At 40.0% G+C, this 21520-nt stretch overlaps 1 protein-coding gene across 4 annotated transcripts in view; it reads left to right on the forward strand.

The window, feature by feature from the left end:
• The window catches only part of RAD54L2 (RAD54 like 2), a 71182-nt gene that overhangs the window by 11957 nt on the left and 37705 nt on the right, over positions 1–21520 (forward strand). For 2 of the 4 annotated variants that reach the window (XM_075053424.1, XM_075053419.1), the window contains exon 2: positions 10825–11031. In XM_075053424.1, the coding sequence (XP_074909525.1) occupies positions 10881–11031 (151 nt within the window). In that variant the 5' untranslated portion in view covers positions 10825–10880. Of the gene's footprint in view, positions 1–2371; positions 2481–10824; positions 11032–18606; positions 18696–21520 lie in introns of those variants that run through there. The other 2 variants (XM_075053420.1, XM_075053422.1) reach the window with 2 other exon arrangements.

Genomic DNA, 21520 nt, shown 5'->3' on the forward strand with positions numbered 1-21520 from the left:
AGAAGCTTCTGGGCACAGGAAATAAGAACACTCAGATTGTTTTTGCAGGGGATGTTGGGGTGTGGGAGATAGCAGGAACAAAGAATATTTTCTTAATTCAAGAAGTTGTTGTAGGAGTGGTGTCATCAGTTGGGTTTTAAGTTTCTTGTCTGTAGGTGTCAACAAATTGAGGGAACTGGACCAAAAAATAAACCTTACAAAATCAGTGCCTTTCAACACTTAGTGTATGAAGTATACCACACGCTCTAAACAGGGTGGAGCAATTGCTTTGAAAACTGGATGGCAAGATGACTATTGCATAGAACAGAGAAGATTTGGGGTTGAAGAAGTTAGCTGCTTTTGAGATGAGACATTTGGGGAAAAGCTGTTATCCCAAAAGAGCGTGGTTTTGTTTTGTTTGTTTTTTTTCCCCCCAATTTTCCCTCAATCCTGCAATGTGGTCCTGTTATCTCTGGAGGTGAATTTCCTGGGGAAGCTGTTTTTTTGGGGGCGTGGGGGAGCTTTTAACTCTGGACCATGCATAGTAAGATTTACCCTAGCCAGCATTTTTAAGTTTCTGTCCACTGTAACTTCACATCCTGTTCTCCAAGGAAAGTGAGTAGCTAGGGTCTTTATTATGTGATCTGAATTTGTTTATTCTGTAATGACAATAGTTAACTACTTGAGAGAAATAAGACCCAGATAATGTGTGGAGAACACTGAGGAAATGGGTGATCTGCTTAGTCATGCAGACTCTGTAAGAAAATGTGGTTTTTTTCTTACTCTTCCTTTAAAAAAAAAAAAAAGTTTAGAGGTGCCTTTTTCTTCCTCCTGTATGTACCATAGCACTCGTGAAAAATGAGAGAGGAGATCTTGTATTTCAACTAAATCAATACTTCTGGTCAGTGAAATGCTTATTTTAACAGAATGAGATACAGAGTTGCTAGCCTCTGCCGCTGATAGTGTGGAACATTTTTGTGAATATATATATATATACACTTTCATTGTGATGAGGAGGTGCATCCTCTAGAAAGTCTAACTTTTATAATTTGCCTCCTTCATTCCTAACAGAGAGAGAACTATGAATGAAATTGAGTGAGATTTTACAGCAGCGCCAGTAAATCTGCTCTGAAAGTGCCATGTAACTAGTTTTCTCTGTTAAACAATGCTATTAATTGTACCCAAGAGCTCACATCAAAAGAAGAGTTATAGTTACTATTCAGTTTTCTGAGTTCAGCCCAAATCAATAATGATCAAGAATTCCTACAATTGGACAAATGGGTATTTTCAGTAAAATGACTTGGCAACCTTGATTCAAGACTAATAATTCAATAATCCAACTAATAAAGAAGAGGGGGGGGAAAATAGAGATGGGACAAGAAATTCCGTTCCTGTTATATTTTGGGAAATACCGGCAGCTGAGTGTAGGGATGCTGACTTCTTACAACATATGGTCCCCTTCGCTTGGGATGGTAACATGTCAACAGGACGCTAGAAGAACTGGCTTGCCTGCAGTTCCTTCTGTACTGGCTCGCTGAGTACGGCTGCCAGTCAAGCAGCATTTGCAAACACTAAACGAGCTTTGATAGAAAAAGTGGTCACTTGGGGAAAGCAGTTGCCTGAAACTTGCACTTAACTTTGAGAGAAAGAATACCCAAAAGGTTATGGTTTTTTGAAGATCACAGCTGAATGCTCTTTATCATTTTGATTCTGAATCTTGGAAACATAACATTTGGATTCTGCATGGGTATGAATATCTATACAGTATTGTCTGTTCAGTAAGAGCAAGTACTACAAAAGACACTCCTAGCTTTTATGAAAGTTAAATGAATTTATGCATTTGAGAGATAGTGACATTTTTTCTCTAAAAGAGTTGTGTCTAGTAGCCAGCAGCTACTTCTGTAGATGACTGTCGTGGTCCTTATTTACCATACAGTGTTTTTTAATAATTTGCTAATATGTCACTTTTCAATTGCACCTTCCTATTTTAGCATTGGATATGCTTGTGCCCGTTCGTAATGGTAGTTAGCATCCTGTTTAACATATGCTGGGACTGGACAGTTTGGTATGTTTACCAGAAGGGTATGGTGACCTGCAAGATATATTGTCTTTCTGTTAATATTTATGTATCTCCTTAGCCAAACTTGCATTGTGCTGCTTTTAAAGCTCTTTTGAAAGTAAGCTCAAGTATGTAGAGTCATATATGCACAATTTTATAAGCTAAAAATGTAATATGTATATAATGAGACATAGCTCAGTTTCTTTTGTGAAGTAATACTAGCTCTAATTGGGGTGCTCTTTGTGTGTGTATGCAAATGATCCCCTGAACAGTGTGTTGGACTGTTTGTACTGTATGGTGAGAGGCAGTAAGCTGCATTCTTTTCCCTTGCAGGCCTGTCCAAACCATTGGGAGGTTTTGAGCCAGCAAAACGCAACCAAAGTGGCGCTTCCATTACTAAGGACAAAACCACAGAAGGCTATTTCATCCAGTTACTTTCCATGTGAGCTGCCTATAGTGTCAATCTTAAGGTGTTACCAAAACAAATGTATTTGTGCAGGATAGATAAGGATTGGTGTGAGTGTTTTATTTTGACCTGTTTAGTTGAAAAGGCAAAGATCAACAGATTTTGGTGACTTGTTCTCAAAACCAGCAGAAAAGTGACCTTAATAAGTGGCACTTAATGCAAGCTTTTCCCAGCACTGTGCAAGTAGAATGTTCTGTTGGAGGGAATGACTCTGAAAGAAACCATGTTTCTGACAGTTTTTAATCCTTTAATGGATTTTTAATCTACAGTGGAATCCAATAAAAATTAGTTTAATGTCCGATTGCTTGACAGACTGGAGCAACTTGGGTCTAACATATGCTAATTGTCATCTTCACATCATGCGAGTTCAAAACTGTTTATTTCCATTTCCTCCTACTTCAGGATTTTTTGGTTTTCTTTCTTTTTTCGTTTGTGTTCTAGTTTCTTTGGTAAACTGTAGGTGGCATAAGTAATGCTCTCACGTTGCTAGTGTAATTATCATTGCTGGAGATGGAGTAGGGAATAAAGAGGAAGAAAACCATGTTGAATTCTTCCTTTTCCTAAAAACTCTATAAATCAAAACCTCAGGTTTTAAGTCCGGTTCTGAAGAGGAAGAGAGATGAGGCATCAAAAACAAACTCCCAGACCTCTGCAACACTTTGTAGTGAAATGCAGACATATGACCAAAGAAAGAGTTAAGTTGTGTTTACTTTGTGATCCGTTGATGACAGTGTGCAATGTGACTGGCGTCTGTCTCATAGGGGATGGTGGGTTGCCCTGGACTGCTGCTGATGGGAAAGCTTGTTTCCTGAGCAGAGATGCAGTCAAAAACAGTGAATCATTCCCCTACAATGAACTGTGCTTCTCTGGGAGGCAAAGAAAGAAGAGTGTGTCGATGCGGCGATACTGAGAAAACAGGATAGATCAAATAGGCCTTTCAGCATTGGGAAAACATGCAATTTTCCTCATTCTGAAAGATGAAAACATTGTTTATGAGCTATGTAAGTCTGTTTCTGTGGGATACTCGTCAAGGAAGTAAGCCATAATGTTAGCATATCTCAATGACCAAAGCCATAGCTTGTCTTCATAGGGTGACAGTGACTGATCTTTACTTGAGAGGGGATTAGCTCTTTGTGTTTTCACTCCTCTCTGTTCCACTGCTTCTGTTTATGTAATTTATTCTTGATTTATTACATAACTTCTTCTCTGGCACCTATGTATAACAAGAGCTTAAACTCCTAGAGGGATCTTTCAGTTATCTGGATCTTCCCTGCTTGTGGGAATTGGCTCACATCTTGACATAGTTTTGGTACTCACAAAGAGAAGGCTTGGCATATGTCTCCCATGACCTGACTTTTAAAATCTCTCTTTTGGAATTCGAGAATGGTTATCGTTAATGCAGGGTAGGCAAATTTACCCCGAATTAATCTGCTATATAAAATGTATTGAATATAATTTGGAATCCTGACGTGCTATGCTCTATTATTGAGTCTTCCCCATCATTCAAAATAACTTCTCGGGATTTTACTCCACTCACAGGTAGTGGTTGTTTTTCTATAGCTGTAGCACCATGGGCAAAACCTGCAAAAGCACGCTTGAAAGTGGCTTTTATGTTGAAATGCTGTTCGCTTTGAAAGCAGAAACAGTGATCAGGGAAGGAAAATTTCCTTTTCTCAACGTTTTCTTTAGCAGGGAATGCAAATGCCATTTTTACAGAAGCTGCCAGAGCTAAAAACATAAATGGAGATTCTGTGAAGTAAGAGACAAAATTTTTGTTCATTTGTGATGGTGTTAATCCAAATGAATATCGGTAATTACTGGAAGCAAAACCAATCTCATGCTTCTTACCTCAAATAGTCTGAACTTCTATGCAGTACAAAACAAACCACTTTTCTAGATAGCGTGGTTCACTGGTGAGGGAATTTCAGGTATTTCAAAGGAAAGAGTTGATTTATAGGAAGACAATTTCTACTTTAAGATGATTAAATAAAATTGCTTTTAAAAGAAATGCAACATTGTTTAGGCACATAATTATGTACATACTTATATACAAACACAAAAATAGTTTGCCCATTTCTGCTGGCTCTGTCCAGAGATAAAGAGCTTGTCAGTGCCTTACAAAGTCTGTGTGGAAGTGAGTGCTGACATCTTATGAAGGATATTCAGTTTTTTTCTTTAAAGGTTACAAAATGTTGACACTATCAGCAGTAGGGTGTACCCGCATCCCTTCTGAAACACAGGAGTGAAAGGACCTTGTGGCAGGAGGTTCCCGCAGCGGTTGATGGATGATGCCGGTGTGTGCCGCTGCCACCAGTCCAGGTTGTGTAATGATCTGCAGATGCTGCCATTGACTCGCGCTAGCTCTTTTTGTTTGGGATCGCAGTGGGAGCCAGGCCTTATGTAATGTTCATTGTCACATTCTCCGTTCCAGCACTGTCATGTCAGCAGAGGGGAAGGATTAGCTCTCCCTTTTCTTTCTTTGTGGGTTGGTTTTAGGGTTTTTTTTGCTTTCTCCCACCCCTTCTTGCAGCAGCTTTTGTTGTTTTTGTTGTCAGGGAACAACCAGTTTCAGGCCGTTTTTAGTGTTGTGGTGCCTTTTAGGAAGGAGATTGTTAACTTAGAATAAAAGAGCAGGTCCTGCAACTCTCCCAAAACTGATATATGGAAGTGTTTTTTAGAGCACTCTGTTATTTTTTCTCTCAATTCCTGCTTCCCACAAATCACAGTGGGGTCCTTAATAACTTGCATCAAATGTGGGCGAAGACTAGATGCGTTGTGCCTATGTTTACATGGGGTGGGGAGAAGCACACTTGCCTTCCTCAGAAAGGTGGTCCAGGGCAAGCGGATGCCTTGCAATTTATGATTTTACAGGATGCTTCTTTTCTCTTTGTTGAGTTAATATTCCTGTAGTAAACACATCATTTAGAGAGGGGACCAATGCCACTTAGGTTCATTGTGATTTGAACAAGAGGAAATGAAGGAGGAGAATTGTTTTCTTCCTTCCCAGCTAGCAGTGTGTGGCCACCAGTTACCTGTGAGTCACAGCTGAAAAACTCTATTGCTTGAGTCTTAACAGTCTCAGACTGCCAAGGAAGAAGGGATTTAAATCATGAAGTAATCAATTAAGGATGGCTTTAAATGCAACTTCTGGGCGTTATTGCTGGGGGAAAGAAATTCCTGCTTTGTTAAAAGCATATAGGGGATCTGCTAGACTAGTGTTGGTCAGTAACACTGTTGGCTCTTTTTTGAGAAAGCATTTATTCTTTTAAGTGATTCCCCCCCCTCCCTTGCTGTTTTTTTACATGATAATTTTAGAATACAAATGTTAATATGTTACATAACATAAATTAGAGAAGTTCTATTATTTGTTAGAATCAAACTGTCCAAACCCACTGATCTCAGGTTTATTTCTTATTAGATTTTTAAATTGAACAGGAAAGTATTCATTGCTATTTTGCAATAACATTGCAAGTTATTACTTGCAAACTGTTACAAGATTTTTTTTTTCTATTGTACAGAGAAGCTTAAGCTCATGACTTCTTTAGTGATCCATCTGTATGCTTTATAATAATTTTCCATTAGTTACTGAAGGTTACCTATAAGGTACCAAAACTGTGCTAGCAGCGATCTAGCAAAAAGATGAGATTTCTCCAGAGGAGCCAGCAGTTACCTTCATACACATCCAGTTTGAAGTATTTGTGTGTGAGCTGAGTGCGTAAGAGGAATCTTATGGCCCCTACCAACCAGCTGTTTTGCTGCCAAACAAAAAAGAAAAAAGATAATGGAAATTATTATTACCATAAAACATTACTGTATAGCAGAAACTGAAGAGCATTATGCAGAACTGACTTTTTAATAAAACCAGGTATTTCGCTGTCTGTGCAAATCCTCTTGTGATTTGCCAGCATGCTTTATCCTGTTTCTATGGCCAGGCACCACAATGACCAATGTGAAGTCTTGGTTACAAAACAGGCTTTAAGGGACAAATCTTGATGAGTCCCAGATATTGGGCTTGGCTGGAGGTTGGGGAGGTGATTGAATCCTCTTTACTATTCAGCACCATAGTAGCATTAGTGTTAAACCTGCCCTTTCTGAAGGGATTTGTATGGGATGCACATGTACTCAGGAACAAGCATGTCCTGTGCCTAAATCACCTGTGTCGTAGCAGGCAAAGAGCTTCTGTAAAGCCACTTTGGCTTTTGTGGCTTCCTGGAGGTACAGTGGAATCCTGCTCCTCCTTACTCAGGTGGGGAAGGACTCCCGTCTGCCCTGTCCTGCATCCTTCCTTTTTACTTGTTTACATTTGTAATAGTTTAGTTTTTATAGTGCTGATGAGTCCTCTGATGAAAGTGATGGTGTTGTACACAAATGGGCAAAGTCACCAGATCCCATGATGTTTGCTGTTTCCCTTAATAGTTTGGCTCATGGTGTGCGTGACCTTGTGGTGAAAAAACTTGCTCAGACGGGAAGTTCACATTTCTCTCATCTTCATACATGAGAAGAAATGGTGATTTTAAACCTTTGTAGAGCAAAAGAAAAACATGAGGACAATGGAAATGTGTCCGAATTTGCAAGCCCTCGAAGTTCCTCATCCAGAACTGGGCCTCCTTTCTGTGCGGGCCGAGGAGGAGGCAGCCTCATCACCACATGGCATTTACTTACTATCTGAAATGTTCTACCTTAAAAAAGCAAAGCCCCCAAAACTTCAGAACTATTTTTATCTTTGAAAGACAGGACATAATACATGAGAGAGGCTGTCTTGGATGTTAATTTGATGTGCAGTTGATTGTAGGGTTTAGCTTCCTGGGTAGGATAAACATGACAGCTCTTTTCTCCACTCTGAGTAAGCAAGAGGAATTTTTCCAAGTGTTTTCACTTTAATAGCCCACCCTGTTTTCTCAGTGGCCTCACTGTGTATTGAACTGGGCACAATACTGTATGGACTTCTGGCTTTCTGTTGTAAAGCGTGGTGCAGCAGGTTTGGTTTGTATTTCTTGGTACTGGTAACCCTCTTTACAGCATACCACTCGGGGTGCAGCTTCCCTTTTTGCAGCAGGGCAGGAGGCTTGTGGGTTGATCTAATGTGGGACAGCTGGAAAGTCCAGACAAATGGTAACTTTGATCAGTTGAAGGTAATCTGTTTATCTCTTGCGAAGTGCCCTTCCTACAGCGATTAAACGTTGAGCACGGTGTGCCTGTGTGTGCAAAGGCAAGAGATGGGGCAGGATGGAATAACTCAGCCATAAAACAGTAGCGACAGCTACAATCTGGCCCTGTTGTGTAATTCCCCTTGGTGGAAGGCTCTGAACTGGGTCAGATTGGTGTGAGAAACGAGGGCAGTCTCACAGCTGTGTAATGCCTACCTGCCTGTCATGCCGTGTCCCTGCTGCGTGCTCCCAATGCCACCAGGCAGGGTGGGAGCCCTCCCGAGACCCAGGGCTTACACAATGGAGAGCGGCTGCGGAGCTGCCAGAGCGGAGGAGGAGGATGGGAGGGAGGAAGACAGACAGCAGCCTGACAATAGGCACAGAGGAGTTAACCATCTTTGTTTCACCCAGCTTCTGCAAGATTTAATTAAGTCTTTTTGAAGGCTTCTGTTTAACTCTCCTGCATATGGCTGGGGCTGCTGAATGGGTGTCAAGAGTTAGCTTATAGAGAACATATACTTACTGCTAAACAAAAATAAAGCTTAGATTAGAGCCCTTTTGTACTCCCGTTTGAGAGATAGCTGCTCTGCTGCTCTCCACTGGGTTTGATTTTATTTATAGAAATACAGGGACCCATATCCTTTCCTTCAAACAGTTTTCAGAAAGTGTTTTGTGGTCTGTTTTTGTTTTTTGTTGTTTTTTTTTAAGGTTCTGGGACAAATGATGAAACATGAGAGATGACACACAGGAGAATACTGATGGGAGAAACTGTGTCATGTGTCCTTTGACCTGGAGCGTTTAGTGCCATTACAGCCCTTCTGCTTTTCCCATTTGTAGATGAGAATTCATTCCTGCCGTTTAAGTAGTGTTTGTGTTTCTTCTTTTTGTTTTTTTTTTGTTTGTTTGGTTGGTTTGGTTTAGTTTGGTTTTTTAGTTGGTGCTTAGTTTGCTGGGATAGTAAAACAGGGAAAATTTTTAATATGCTTCTGTTGATATGATTTCCGACAGAGAGCATGCGAGATGCTTTAGAGCACAGTATGGGCAACATGGGAATAAATAAATCTCCTTGAAATCCCAGGTGACCAGCAGAGACCCACAAAGGTAACGCTACTGGCCATCTCCTCCTGAAATGTAAGGAAACACATGGAGCTTTACAGTTACAGGTTTGAATACAACCTGTAAAGACTAAAACACTGTTTGTTTTCCTTAGGGCTGAATATCAGCTGGAAGGGAACATTGTTGCTGTTTAAAAGTAAAAATAAGCCACTGTTTGGAAATACACATAGACTTTAGCACAGCATTTGTCCGGAAAAACTTCTGATAAGAGATTGCTTTGTGTCTGCAGTTCTTGACTGAAGTCACCAGACATCAGAAAGTAAGCAGGTGCCGGACCTTGCAGTGCCCAGGGGTCACCGTATTGCAGCAAGCTGACAGCAACAGGGCTCAGTACCTGCCTACCAGCAGACCAGAGAAGCTGAGTGAATCTCTTTGGCTTGTGTAAACTGGCACAGTTCCACTTGAGCTAATTTAGATTTTGGCCTTTTCTACCATCTGCTTGACTAAGCCAACTTATTTTGTGTGACATGTGTAATAGTGTAGGGACTTCAGTTGTCTCTGCCTGGTGGTAAAGTGTTCCTGGGACCTAATGGTGAAAGGCTTCCTATTCCAATACCAATCTCCGCAAAGCCTGTTCTTCCCTTGTGTTTATTTTCTTTGAGACACTCTTGAATGTTATTGAGGAGCTAAGAGAGGCAAAGCAGGAACTGATGACTTCAGCTAGAATAATTCAGCATACTTGACAGTTAGATTTTCAGCCCTGCTACAGGGGTGTTGAGTTGTGTCTTTAACCTTCAAGTTTCTGAGCTCATCTAGTTACTGCTGAAACACAGCTGAAAATGACATTTTTCTGTTTCTTGAAGTATTTGTAGATATGTATGCTGCCTTATCTGCTTAGAAGTTTTTTCTTTTTTTTTTTAAGTGCTTGATTAGTTCTCAAACATTTTATAGTTTACAGTGGAAATGTGGTGTAAGTAGGGAGCAGTGGAAAACGAGTGACAAGGAAATATTTCCCTCATCTTTCTTTAAAGCTTTCTGGGGAATGTGTAGGTAGTAATTCTTCTGAGGCTTGATTTTTGAACACATCCTTTGCTTCATGTTCCTTGAGATCAAGATGCCTTCTTTATTCTCCGTTCTTGGTTGTGTTTCTTTCTTTTCATCCATCTGACACAGCTCCTTTATGATAATTCTTTGTGTATGGAAGAGGAGTACCCATCACTGTCCAGAAGTGACAGTGCATGATCTGAACAGATAAACTTGTGACTTCATGATTGCCCTGGCCCTCCCTTTAAGCTTTATTGTTGTTTTGTACCATGATTTCTGCTGTGATGACCTGGAGTAGTGTAACACAGAAGTTATGCACAGCCAGCTTCAATTCTTGTATTTTAGAGAAAGGAAATGCAAATTCTCTCTGATCCATCCTTCCTTTGTGTTTACTTTTCTTCTCACCCTGCTTTACAAAGGGACGTATAACCTTTAAAAATTGGATCGTTGTTGCCTTCTGTCCGTACTGTTATAAGGTAATGCTGTCTCTGTTCTGTTGGTTGGAACGGAGACTTCAGACAGGCTGTGATGAGTAGCTGGGTGACCTTCGCAGCAGGTACAGCTAAGTCAGGAGGGTGGCTTCTGTCTGCGACCCACGGTCTGCATACTGCGATGATGTTTGCAGTGGTCAGGGATCAGGGTAACAGGTATCCATATAGGATTCTGAGACTGATCCTTTTTTCTGTGCTTCATCTTTGGACAGTAGTGTTCTGAAATTGTTCACATAATTTATTTATTTTTGCATCTTTGTATAATCAAACTTTGATACTAGGAATCTTTCTGCTGTGTACATGTCAAACATACCAAGAAAGAGGTGGTTTTCAGTGATTAGTTAATATATTGGTTCTGATATTGATTCTACAGTGCTGGGTCTGTATCATTGTGATACGTTGCTTATGGCATCCATTTTCTCCATTTCAGGATTTTGTGCACGGTCTGATATAACTGTTACTTAAAAGACTGATGACAGATTTGTGTTTTTATATGCAGTAATCCTGCTATGACTTTGAGCCTTTAGGCTCAAAAGTTGGGATTTAATGGGCTCATTATGTACCTCTTTTCTTTTCTTGCAGGGCTGCCTCACGGTAGAACATGAGCAGGTAATGCACAAGGAGCACCACTGGGAATCATGTCAGACGAGTCAATCTCAGGGAGTGATCCGGACCTGGACCCGGACTTGGAGCAGGAGGATATGGAAGAGGAGGAGGAGGAAGATGAGGAGGAGGCGATGGAGGAGGATAATGATGGGGATGACGAGGAGGACTTACTTGATGAGAGTGGTAAGTGAATGGGGTTGTGAATCTCTGCATACACTTGTTATACAAAACTGGCGTTACTAATTTTGGTGAGTGACATCTTGATAGATAGCACAAGGGTTAGGATTTGTCCAGTGCTTGGTAGGGAGAAGTGCTTATGTAGGTGTTTAATTTAAATAGGAATTTAATGTAGGTTAAATTTGGACTCCTGGCCAAATAAAATTTCCATCATGAAAACAGGCCACAAGCATAAATTGTAAGGAGGGTAGAATTTTTAAAATAGCTACAGATTCTGGGGAAACAATTATATAAAGAAGTAAATAAATCAATTTACAATTACTTGTATTATTAAAAGGACCCAGTGAAATTAAATACATTTACATCACTGGCTTGCCCATAGGTAAACAATTTAATGGTTGCTATGGGTAATTATTGCTCACTTACAAAAATCATCTTTAACAACTGAAAAAATGTTCTTTTCTGACAGCATACAGGTTGGGTTTATTTTTTTTATTTTACAACATGAAAGGTGGCAGTGCTAAGTTGTCACCTTCTATCCTCACCTAGTTATAATTGCCCCATTCTCATCTTCAGTTAGGACCAATATAGCTGTCAGTGGACCTGTGCTGGGCAGGTTACATTTAAGCAAGATTAGGTAGCTGTTCTGGTTCATGGCATGATCCTAGAAATAAGTTTTTTGGCCCAGTAGAAGGGCTGATCTTCTAGGGCATGTAGACAGGAGTGCGTGGCTCAGGCAGGAATTCTCTGTACTGTATTTTCCACCAAACTCCTTGTATCATAAAATTACAGCCCAAGCCTAAGGGGATGCTGTATTTGCTTCCTTTAAAATTAGGATTTTTAATAATTTCAAAGGGTGTGCAGATTTTTGAATGCACCTACTTAAACCTGCTGAGAATAGCCTTCCTTTTCTTAGTGTAGAATATGTTAAAGATGGATACTTCTCTCTTCTAGTTACTAAAGTAGTTTTGGTTTCAAAGTACATTGTTGTCGTCAAGTGTTGTTTGGTTGGGTTTTTTTAATACTCTTTCAACTATGTGCTACTTGGAGATGCTGTTTTGATTTAAAATGCTTATAGAATGTTTACACAAATTATAAAATGTTTACACAATACTTCTCTGGTTTTATTCATGTGATGGCTTTTTCTAATGAGAAAGTAGCAGAAATGGAAGTCTTAGTTCAGGTAAGAAACAAGGGAATTCCCAGGAGATAGAGTTATAGGGCCACAGATTACTTTGTCTCAAAAAGGCTGGCGGTGACCTTGTCGCTTTGTTCATGGGAACCTGCACCCAGTGGAGCAATAGGCAGCATGATGTTGTAGACAAACTTTTATTAACGGAGAAGAGTGGCTGTATGTCATGTCCAAGTGGGTCATTCTCCCTGGTTATTTTATCATAGACCTATGTATTTAATCATTTACATCTATATTATTGTGGCTGAATACTCATAGTTGTTTGTCAGGATTATTCTTTCCAAAGCAAACAAAATTAATGTAGGTATATTAGAACATTGCTAGCCGTTAATGACAGCTGTTTATTTTAATCTTAAAGCACTAGAAACATATTTATACTTTATATTTCTTTAGTGACTAATTAAAAATAAATTTTAACAAATGTAGGAAATAATGAGGAAGAGTAAAAAGGCAATTTACATATAACTAACGTAAAATGTTTTTATAGTTGTTCATCAGGTACAGGAAAAGCTCTCTTACACAATCTGAGCAAAGCTAGATTGCCTCTGAGGTTTCAGATTGTTTCAGCTTTAATTCTGTCTGCCAGAGGATACTTTCTGTGTGCCTAGCTGTATAATTATGTTTTCTGTGGAGGTGTCCACTCTGCTTTTCCTGGTATCTTTTCACAGCTACATACTGCCTCAGAAATGTCATTTGACATCTATATTACCTTAGATCTAATATAAAGCCAGTCTTCTGCTATTTGGCCTATGAAATATAGCTAACTTCAGAATTAAGAGGATCATTTTATTTTGCCCGTCTGATGTTTGTAGTCCTGTCTCTTTGTAGATGACCCTTGTTCATAAAAATCGTCTTAGGAACAGTTACTTTTATTCACAAGAAAGAAGGAAGTACTCTAATGTTTGTACTATGAAGCTTTTTAAAAGCTTAGTTTTAATAATTTCTGTTAAAACTTTGTTCTCCCTGTTCCCAGCTGTGCTGTTCTCCTCCTCTCCTGGTACTGTGGCTGTTCTGTATATGTTCCATTGGGGATCCTGGGGGGATCTGCCCTCATGGATAGGCTCTTGCATATTTCTAGCACTACAAGATTTAGAAGATTATTAATCTTTAAAAGTTATTTCCTTGGAAGGGCAACAGGCTGCATATATGTTTTCTCCAAACTGAAACTGATTACTTGTTTTAAGTAATAGTGATAACAGTTACAGACCTAACATTTTTACTGCTTGCTTGCAAAATAGTGGCTTTGTTTTAGGAACATAGGTCTTCCATGTTTTGATGGTGACTCAGATTACTTAAGAACCTTCCAGGGTTAATGTAATGTTATCCACATCTGTTGATGGTGGACAGTATAGTCTCAGACTTAGCAGTGACTTGTGTTTTGCACATTTAACCTGTTTTTGTCTTTTTGATATATGTTGTGTGTGGAATTAATACTTGTGGTGGTTTCAGTTTCAGAATTTTCTTGGAGTTCTTTTTACATTCTGGTAATTAAGAGTGCTATCTTCAGGTTTGGTGCAGTTTTTCCATTTCTGCTCAAAGTTTTGTTTGTGTTTAGTATAGGCTGTCCCATAGATGGTCTAGAGTTTATTTTAGTTTGGACTTCCATGGTACAAACTTTCAGTCTTGATGAAAGCAGTTCTTAAACCTTCTCCCCCTGCCCTCAAGGAAGAAAGGAGCACAGAAGGCTAGTTCTCTGAATATTCCTGAATAAGTGGGAGTTAATAACCACATAGCTTACATCCTTTGTACATTCCTTCAGTGGTGGTCAGTTAATGAACCTTAGCATCATGTGTAGGAGCTTTTATGGCTTTAGTCTTTTTTTCTAGAGCACTTCTTCCAGGACATATCTACACTGACACTTATAACCTCTTCCCAGTGGCTGCCAGATTGCACACCCAACCTAGCAGCAGGCTTCAATCTCAGCTGGAGGCTTCCACTGCTTTTCCAGCCTTGTCATCCCTGCCCACTGCATCTGTTTTCTCATCACTTGTGGGTAGCAGCACTTGTTTTATCATGTTCGATTTTGTGATATCAGTGCGTGACTGCTAAGAACTTTTTTAGTTAACTCCCTAAATCCTTTTCACTAGAAATGTCATGTACTGATGACTGTAGAGATAAAGGGCTGTTTCAAGTCCTGCACTTTTTCTCTGATCCTGGTAGTTGCTCAAGGCTGCATAGAACTCCATAGGAATAAAAGCTAATTCGAGCAAAGAGGAAACAAACCTCCAATATGGATTTTACAGATCATTTCAAATGCAGGGACTGTTCATACCTCAGAGCTTTCCCGAGGAAAGCTGTTGAGTGAATGAATCCCACTGTAGTGCTCTTTTTTTCCACGTTCTGAATGTCTTTGGATTATTCCGATTGAAGTCTCTGGAATTCATTATCTCTTACTCATACATATTGCTGTAATTCTGCTATTAATAGTGATGGCAAGTTGCTTGTTTTCTTACCTCTGAGTATATAGGTTAAACATTTTTTTTTTTTAAGTGTAGTTCAGGGGTAAAAGTTCAAAGAGCTGGTTGTGATATGACAATCTCCATGCAATTGGCCTTATCTTCTATCCTGTGTTGTCCACTTAGCCTGTTTTCTCCTTTCACATCCCCTCTTTCTTTCCACAGGGCTGGGGGCGTGCTAGCTCCATGGCATCTCTGTTTGACTAGTGGAGAATAGGAGAAGATAGAGCTAGTCTGCGCTTTCTCTTCCCACCTCAGACTCATGCTGTTCCTCCTCCTCCCTGACAAAGTGCTGGAGGAAAACAAAACTGCTTTGTGTGGGGTTTCTATGGACATAAGGACCCTTAAAGAGGAATAAATGAGGAGCACAGTTGTGTTGGTGGTACAGAATCACAAGTCCCAGGAGAGTGGAGGACACACAGGTGCCTGTGCTGTTTTGCACTGCAGCTTCTTAGTAGGGTGAAGGCACCAGGGACAAGTCTCAGAACCTCTGAAAGATTGGTACAGGAGGTTAGTGGGGAGGAAAGAGAGACCCTTTTCCTCACCCTAGCCTCTTAAAACTGTGCTCATCCCTGTCTATGACATTTGGTAGTATCATGACAGATTCAAACAGTTACCTCGTTTCTGGAACATGATCCAGAATGTATTTCAATGGCTGCTTTTTGTTTGAACTTGAGTGTGCCACTTGGTACTCACAGTTTTGAATTTCCCAAGATACCAAGGCAGGAGTACTTGATTTCAGATGACAGCTACTGTCAATTCAGGTTTGAAGAGATCTTTGCTTTCCGTGAACTCTTGCTAGAACAAAGGCTGTTTATTTAAAGGGGTATGATCAGCTTTGCATACAATTTTCAGTTGGTGGCTGGAGAAAAAAAATGTTGGCATGAAATTATAGCAAGAATGGATTTTGTTTAATGTGATATTCATTTATGGCTCTTTGTGGCTCATCATCATGGTGCATGCAGCAAGGGGTGCAGTTACATTGAAAGTGAAATCAATTTGTAGCTGCCTGGATAATTTCCTTGTCTAACCTGATGGGAAAAAATCAGTAGTTAATGCCATACTTACTAGAAAGTTCATTAGCACCTGGAGTTATTAAAGCTGAAATTATTTTGGAAATCCGTTTTTAAAGTCATGTGGAAGTGTGGGTTAATATTTTTTTGAATTATACATGAATGCATCCTAGAGGTGCAGGGAGCTGTTGCTCATTTCGGGAGATTGTGTTATTCATGTACTTTCCACCCTAAAGTTGTTCCATCTTTTCTTCTCTCCAACAAAGTGCTGGAACAAAACAAAACTGTGGTGTGCATGGGAGTCCCCAGCTGGATGTGTGGGGTTGGGAGCAGAGCAAATTTCTGTCCTTACAGGGGAAGAGAGGATAGTCTTTGGTTTTTGCTTTTCATCTGAAGTTATTCTTATAAATTAGGTCATGTTATACTCACCTGTATGAAACTGAGAAGCAGATGAAGAGTGTGGAGACAGTCTCCTGAATAATACTCTGCTAAATGATATCCTATTCTATGTTATTTTATATCCAGATTTAGAAAGGCCCATACTGCTGGAGGAAAAAAAGAAGAAAAAAAAAAGGGGGGGAGCTGCTGTTAGAAAGTAATTTACCTGCACTTCTTACTTGAATTGGATGGTCCTGCTTGTATTGGAAAATGGAGATCAGTTCCAGCAATCTGAACTCTTTTTGCCTTCTACGTCTGACCAGACTGCACACCATTTCTCTTAGGAAACATTGGTTTTAAGTTGTCCTCCCTATCTACTAAAAAATGAAATGCACTCCTTAAGAAGAGGAGGAGCAAATGCATATTTATTTCTTTAATCTCTCAACTCCTTTTAGAAAGCAGCTTTTCACAGCTGTGTCTTCGGTTGGTATCAAGGTAGATGGGCATCCCAAGGTCGAGGCAGCCTCAGAGACTATAGTTGCTCTTTCAGGAAGCCTTTAATGAGATGCTTCCATCTGTTGCAGTACATGGGCACAGTGAATGTGATTGCTTCTTGCTTTCTGCCTCAGACTGGTGATACATGTGCTTTGATCTCTTGTCCTTGTTGTTTAGCTGGAGGCTGGTGGCAGGGGCTAAGGAAAGGTGCAGGCCTGTTGGAGTAAGCTTGGGGTGGAGGGGAGGCTCTTTTTGTTTATTGAAAGTGGATGAGTCAGAGAAAGTGTGGAAAGAAACAAAAGTCAGGACTTCTATAAATCTAGAAAAGCACTGAAGGCAATCATGAGGTTTCCTTTAATTTTAAGCTCTGCTGTATTCTTTGTGTATGTATGCCAAAGTGGTGGGTGCCAGTAAGTAATAATCCTACAATTTAATTTGCAGTTTACTGTTTGCAGAGTGCAAGGTGAATTTCTTGAGAGGAAGGGAAGAGTGGTGATTGACATCTTTCAATTTTTTCCTTCTTGATGGATTTTCCTATCTTGATTCTTTTATTTTGGTTACTTGTGGCTGGGTGCAGCTCCCTCCAGAGTCCACCAGTACTATTTCTAAGGAAGCTAGAAGGGCATAACCAGGGGGAAGTAAACTTCCTCTCAAGAGTAAGTTTGTTGCCTCTGTAATGGCCCTGATTTTTGTAAGCTTGGGAAGCCAAACATGAACTTCCATGTACCATTGTGCACTTTGCTGTTCTTAAACAACCAGGTAGATTTTAATGCTTGTAGTGACTTTTGTAGACTGTCTTCCAAACCAATAATTGCATACAGAGGATGGCATATGTGGTATCATAGAGGTACAAAAGTACTCGCTACATGTGAAAGAATTTACTTGTAAATTAATATCCTGCATATTGGCATTTGTTTAAACTTTCTCTAATTGTTATGGGAAACTGCATTACCTTAGAAAATGATCCTTATGGATCAGAGTGTTTAAATATGCTTTATCATACAGGTGCAGACTGTGGGGCTCAACCTCAAGTCAGCTTGTTGTGGATAACTCGGCAAACGTGTGTCTAACTGCAGATATTGGATGCATTTCTCAGGTGACTTGCTATAACTAAGAAGTTGAGCTGGGTTTATTATTTTTTCAGTTCCTGAAAGGGATAAGAGCATCTCTGAAGTTGCTTTTTGTCTGTTAAGCATATACTTACTCCCTGTCTCCACAAATCTTACATTCGAGACTTGTGTTGGTTTCCTAAGATCCAGAAAGTTAGGACTTGGCTGTCTTCTATGTTTCCACAGTCCACTGAATAAAATATATAGTTAGCATCAAAGGTGAATAGAGACTGGATACTAGCATTTGCAGTTTTAGCAAGCCTGGTCACCGAGTAATGCAGAATGGTTACGTTGAACTTGCAGGGAAGAAGGTTTGCCTCTCATTTAGGCAAAAGCCCCACCGATTTCTCTGGGAGCTTTGCTTCGTTACAGAAGGCTGCATATTTTACCCATTATTTTTATTCTGGCAGTTTCTCTGTAGTATAGTCTGTCTTTCAGAACAAATGGTGTTTCTGTGTGCAGTCTGAGGGGTTTGGACCTGCCCAGCTAGCAAGTGTCTGCATACCCAGCATGTTGTACAGGAGCTGCTAATGCCTGTGCAGACCAGCTCCCTTGAAGGGGCTTTACTGGACTCACTAAATGGTGACATTAAAAAAAAAAATCCTCTTGGGTCTGTTGGGTGCTTTGCTGGGAACAGCCAGTACTATATGCTTTGTTAGGTGCCCTTTCTGCCAAACCTGAAGCTGCAGATTGCCTTGCTGGGCATTTTGTTTGTGTCAGGCAGTTTCGGTTGTCGGAGGGCGATAGAGGCAGGTGGAAGTCCCTTGTCTACAGGCTGTTTGCCCATAAATCTGGGAGGAATAGGGGAAGGTAACAGGAATGGAGAGGAGTGTGGGAGGAGTGGTGCCTGGGGTTTGTGGGGGTTTTATTGACTGATTCCAGCATTTTAACTAACCCTGTGAACTAGGTTATTCTCAGCGGGGTGAGGTGTGGCTTGACGGCTGCTGTGGGAAGGAAGGATGAGATCCTGACGAGTGCTGTCCCCAAAGCCCCCTTCACAGGGAATTACAGACTGACGATGTTGCAGGTCAGTCGCTGAGCCTTTTGTCGTTTGCCTGCTCTGTCCGAAAGTGCGAACTCTTTCCTGGTCTCCTCTGCTTATCCTAAGCAGGGGGAAGCACGGAATGAAAACATTTGTGACTCCTCTGCCTCCCTTCCAGGCTCTCTGACAGCAGCTTCCTTTTTGAGAGGGTGGCACAAAGTCTGGCATAATCTAAGTGTTATATAACCTGGAGTAATGACTTGCTTTACTTCTTTAAAAGGAGGTGATGACGCCAGAGATCTGCTTCCTTCAGACGCGCCGATTGTGCGCAAGGACTGGCTGATCTCGTGAAATGATGTGGTACTATAACTAGCTATGCTTTTTTTTTTTCCCTCTTTTCTTCCTTCCCTTTGATCTACTGCATATGATGGAATACGAAATAGAAATCCTTCTATGTGGTTCAAGAACAGCCCCTATCCATGGCTCTACATTTTCTATATATATATGTATATGGTTTTTTTCAAATTTTTTTTACCTGTAGCTACATGCTCTTTTCTTAAAGCTGCCACAAATGTGAGAGTAGCATGAATGCACAGGGAGCAGGGTCAATGAGCAAGCAGTCATTAGCTGAACCAAAGAATTGCTCCAAGTCTTCAGGGAGAGAAGTATCTTGTTTCTTCCTGCTTTTCTGATAGGCTTTGCAGGATATGGGGGTTGTGCTTTATTGGCCAAAACCTTGCTTTTCTCTTTTCACAAAGCAGCCAGAGAATCTAACGAAGGACAGTCGTACTTCTCTATCACGTTAGGTACCTTTTTCCTCATGTACATTTTTAATAGTCAGCTTTGTACTGCGCCTAGTGATTGCTAGTAGATACCCTACCCTACTCCGTCATCTGCAACTTCTGAAACAATGACGAAATCACAAGGAAACTAATTAGCAAATTTGTAATGTGGTGTTTTCCCTCTTGAACAGGTAAGGAGTGGCAAAGTGACTGCCAAGGTCGCCTGATGAGTGCGATGAAGCCAAAGTGAAAATCCTCTGCTTTACATTTTAGGCAGCACCCCTTTTATTTTCAAATGTACTAAGTGAAACACTTCTCTGTTTTGCATTTGAGTTTAAACTATGCAAGGGGTCCTTATTTTCATTTTTTCTTAATTTGTCTAGTATTGTGCTGTTTTTAATGACTGGTTAAATAAAATGTGCATGTACCTGTATGTTGTACAAGGGTAATACTTTTAGCTAAGAAGCAGCAGCAAGTTTGGAAGGAGGGGGAACTGTTTTAATTAAAGTAGAAGTATTCTTCAGATTTTAAAACACAATATTGCATCACAGTTATTTGCTTTATTTGTCGTTTTAATTTCCTGCTTAGGCTTTATAGAAAACTGCAACACTGAACTTTCAGAAGTGTCTGGCTCATCATTTGGATCAAAGTTTTTTGATGCAATACCCATTTTTTATTTTAATAACGGTAGTTTGTACTACAGATGTTGAAAATGTCTTGTTCACGTTTTCTTCAACATGCAGTTCACTGACTCAGTCTCAAAAAATTCTAAGTAGGAGTCAGAAGACATTATTTTCACTTGCAAATATGCAAATAGGAATGAGACAGGGGAAAACTACAAGATAAAATCTTTTTGGGCTAGGTGAACAGAAACTTCTAGTTTAAATCTCTGTCAAAACAAATTTTGCAATTAAAACTTCTGTAGGTAATCATCTATGTAAAATATTTAAATACTTGAACTGTTAGAAGCAGTTTTAAAATGGTACTTTTGTGTACTCAGCTTGTGATTTATGTCAAATTTTCACTTAGATGAAAACTGGAATGAAATTAAAGTTGTACAAGGTCACTCTTCTATGGTGCACAAATACATTGTGTCATCTTAAGCGGCAGAAATGTAGCAAGTTATAGGAAGAGATGAGAAACAGTTTCTTGAATATAACTCGGATTGTAACTCAATGGATTTAGCTTTAAGATGATGATAAGTATCTATGATATAAATCCTTTGACTTAAAATCTTGTCTAATAACAGCTTGTTTCCTTCAATACATTTAAACAATCTTTGAAAGCCTGGGACTGCAGTCTGAAGCATTGTATGTTTTGCCACAGTGACAGTCTAAAAAGCATTTGCAGAAGGTACTGCATTTCACCACTACCTGTATTTTGTGTGATTAGATTTTTGTTACGCTATGTACAACTTCCCCCCCCCCCCCCCGTTATGATATAGATGAGTGTGGGAAAGAAAATAAACCAAGATTTATATGAATACAAATAAAATGATTGATCAAATTTTATGCTTTTTGGTTCAGTCCAAAACTCACTAAAGTCAATGGAAAGACTTCTCTGGTTTTCCATAGTTGGCTTAGATCTTACTCAGAAAGAGTTTTTATTTACAGTGCAGTGTTTGTTTAAAAAGCAAATGATTCTCAAAGCCTGGCAATACTCAGTTGCCAACAAATAGTGTAATGGAGTTCGAGTTTGATTCTGTCTGAACTGTTTTAGGTTGATAAACACCACCTTATACCACAACAAACTCAAACTTGATATTCTTGTGTGTTTTCCATGTTGCTAAAACAACATGGAAAACAGGACAGGGAAAGTGGCCTTAATGATATTTGTATGTGCTACTAGCAGTTGATAATTAAGAGTGAAATTTGGCTGTCAAAGCCTAGTTTGTGTTTAATAACTTACGAACAATTCAGATTTGTAGGCAGCTTCTCTACTTGTTGGAGATCAGTGGGGTGTGCAGAAGCAGCTGGTGGATGTGGAGCATGCCTGTGAGAAAGCTGTGGGATGGGGAAGGGACTGCACAGCCAGCATGGAGCAGTCATGGGTGGGGAAGAAAGGTCTCTTCTGTTCTGCAGGGTGGCG

This window comes from Buteo buteo, chromosome 21 (assembly GCF_964188355.1).
Source record: "Buteo buteo chromosome 21, bButBut1.hap1.1, whole genome shotgun sequence".
Taxonomy (NCBI): domain Eukaryota; kingdom Metazoa; phylum Chordata; class Aves; order Accipitriformes; family Accipitridae; genus Buteo; species Buteo buteo.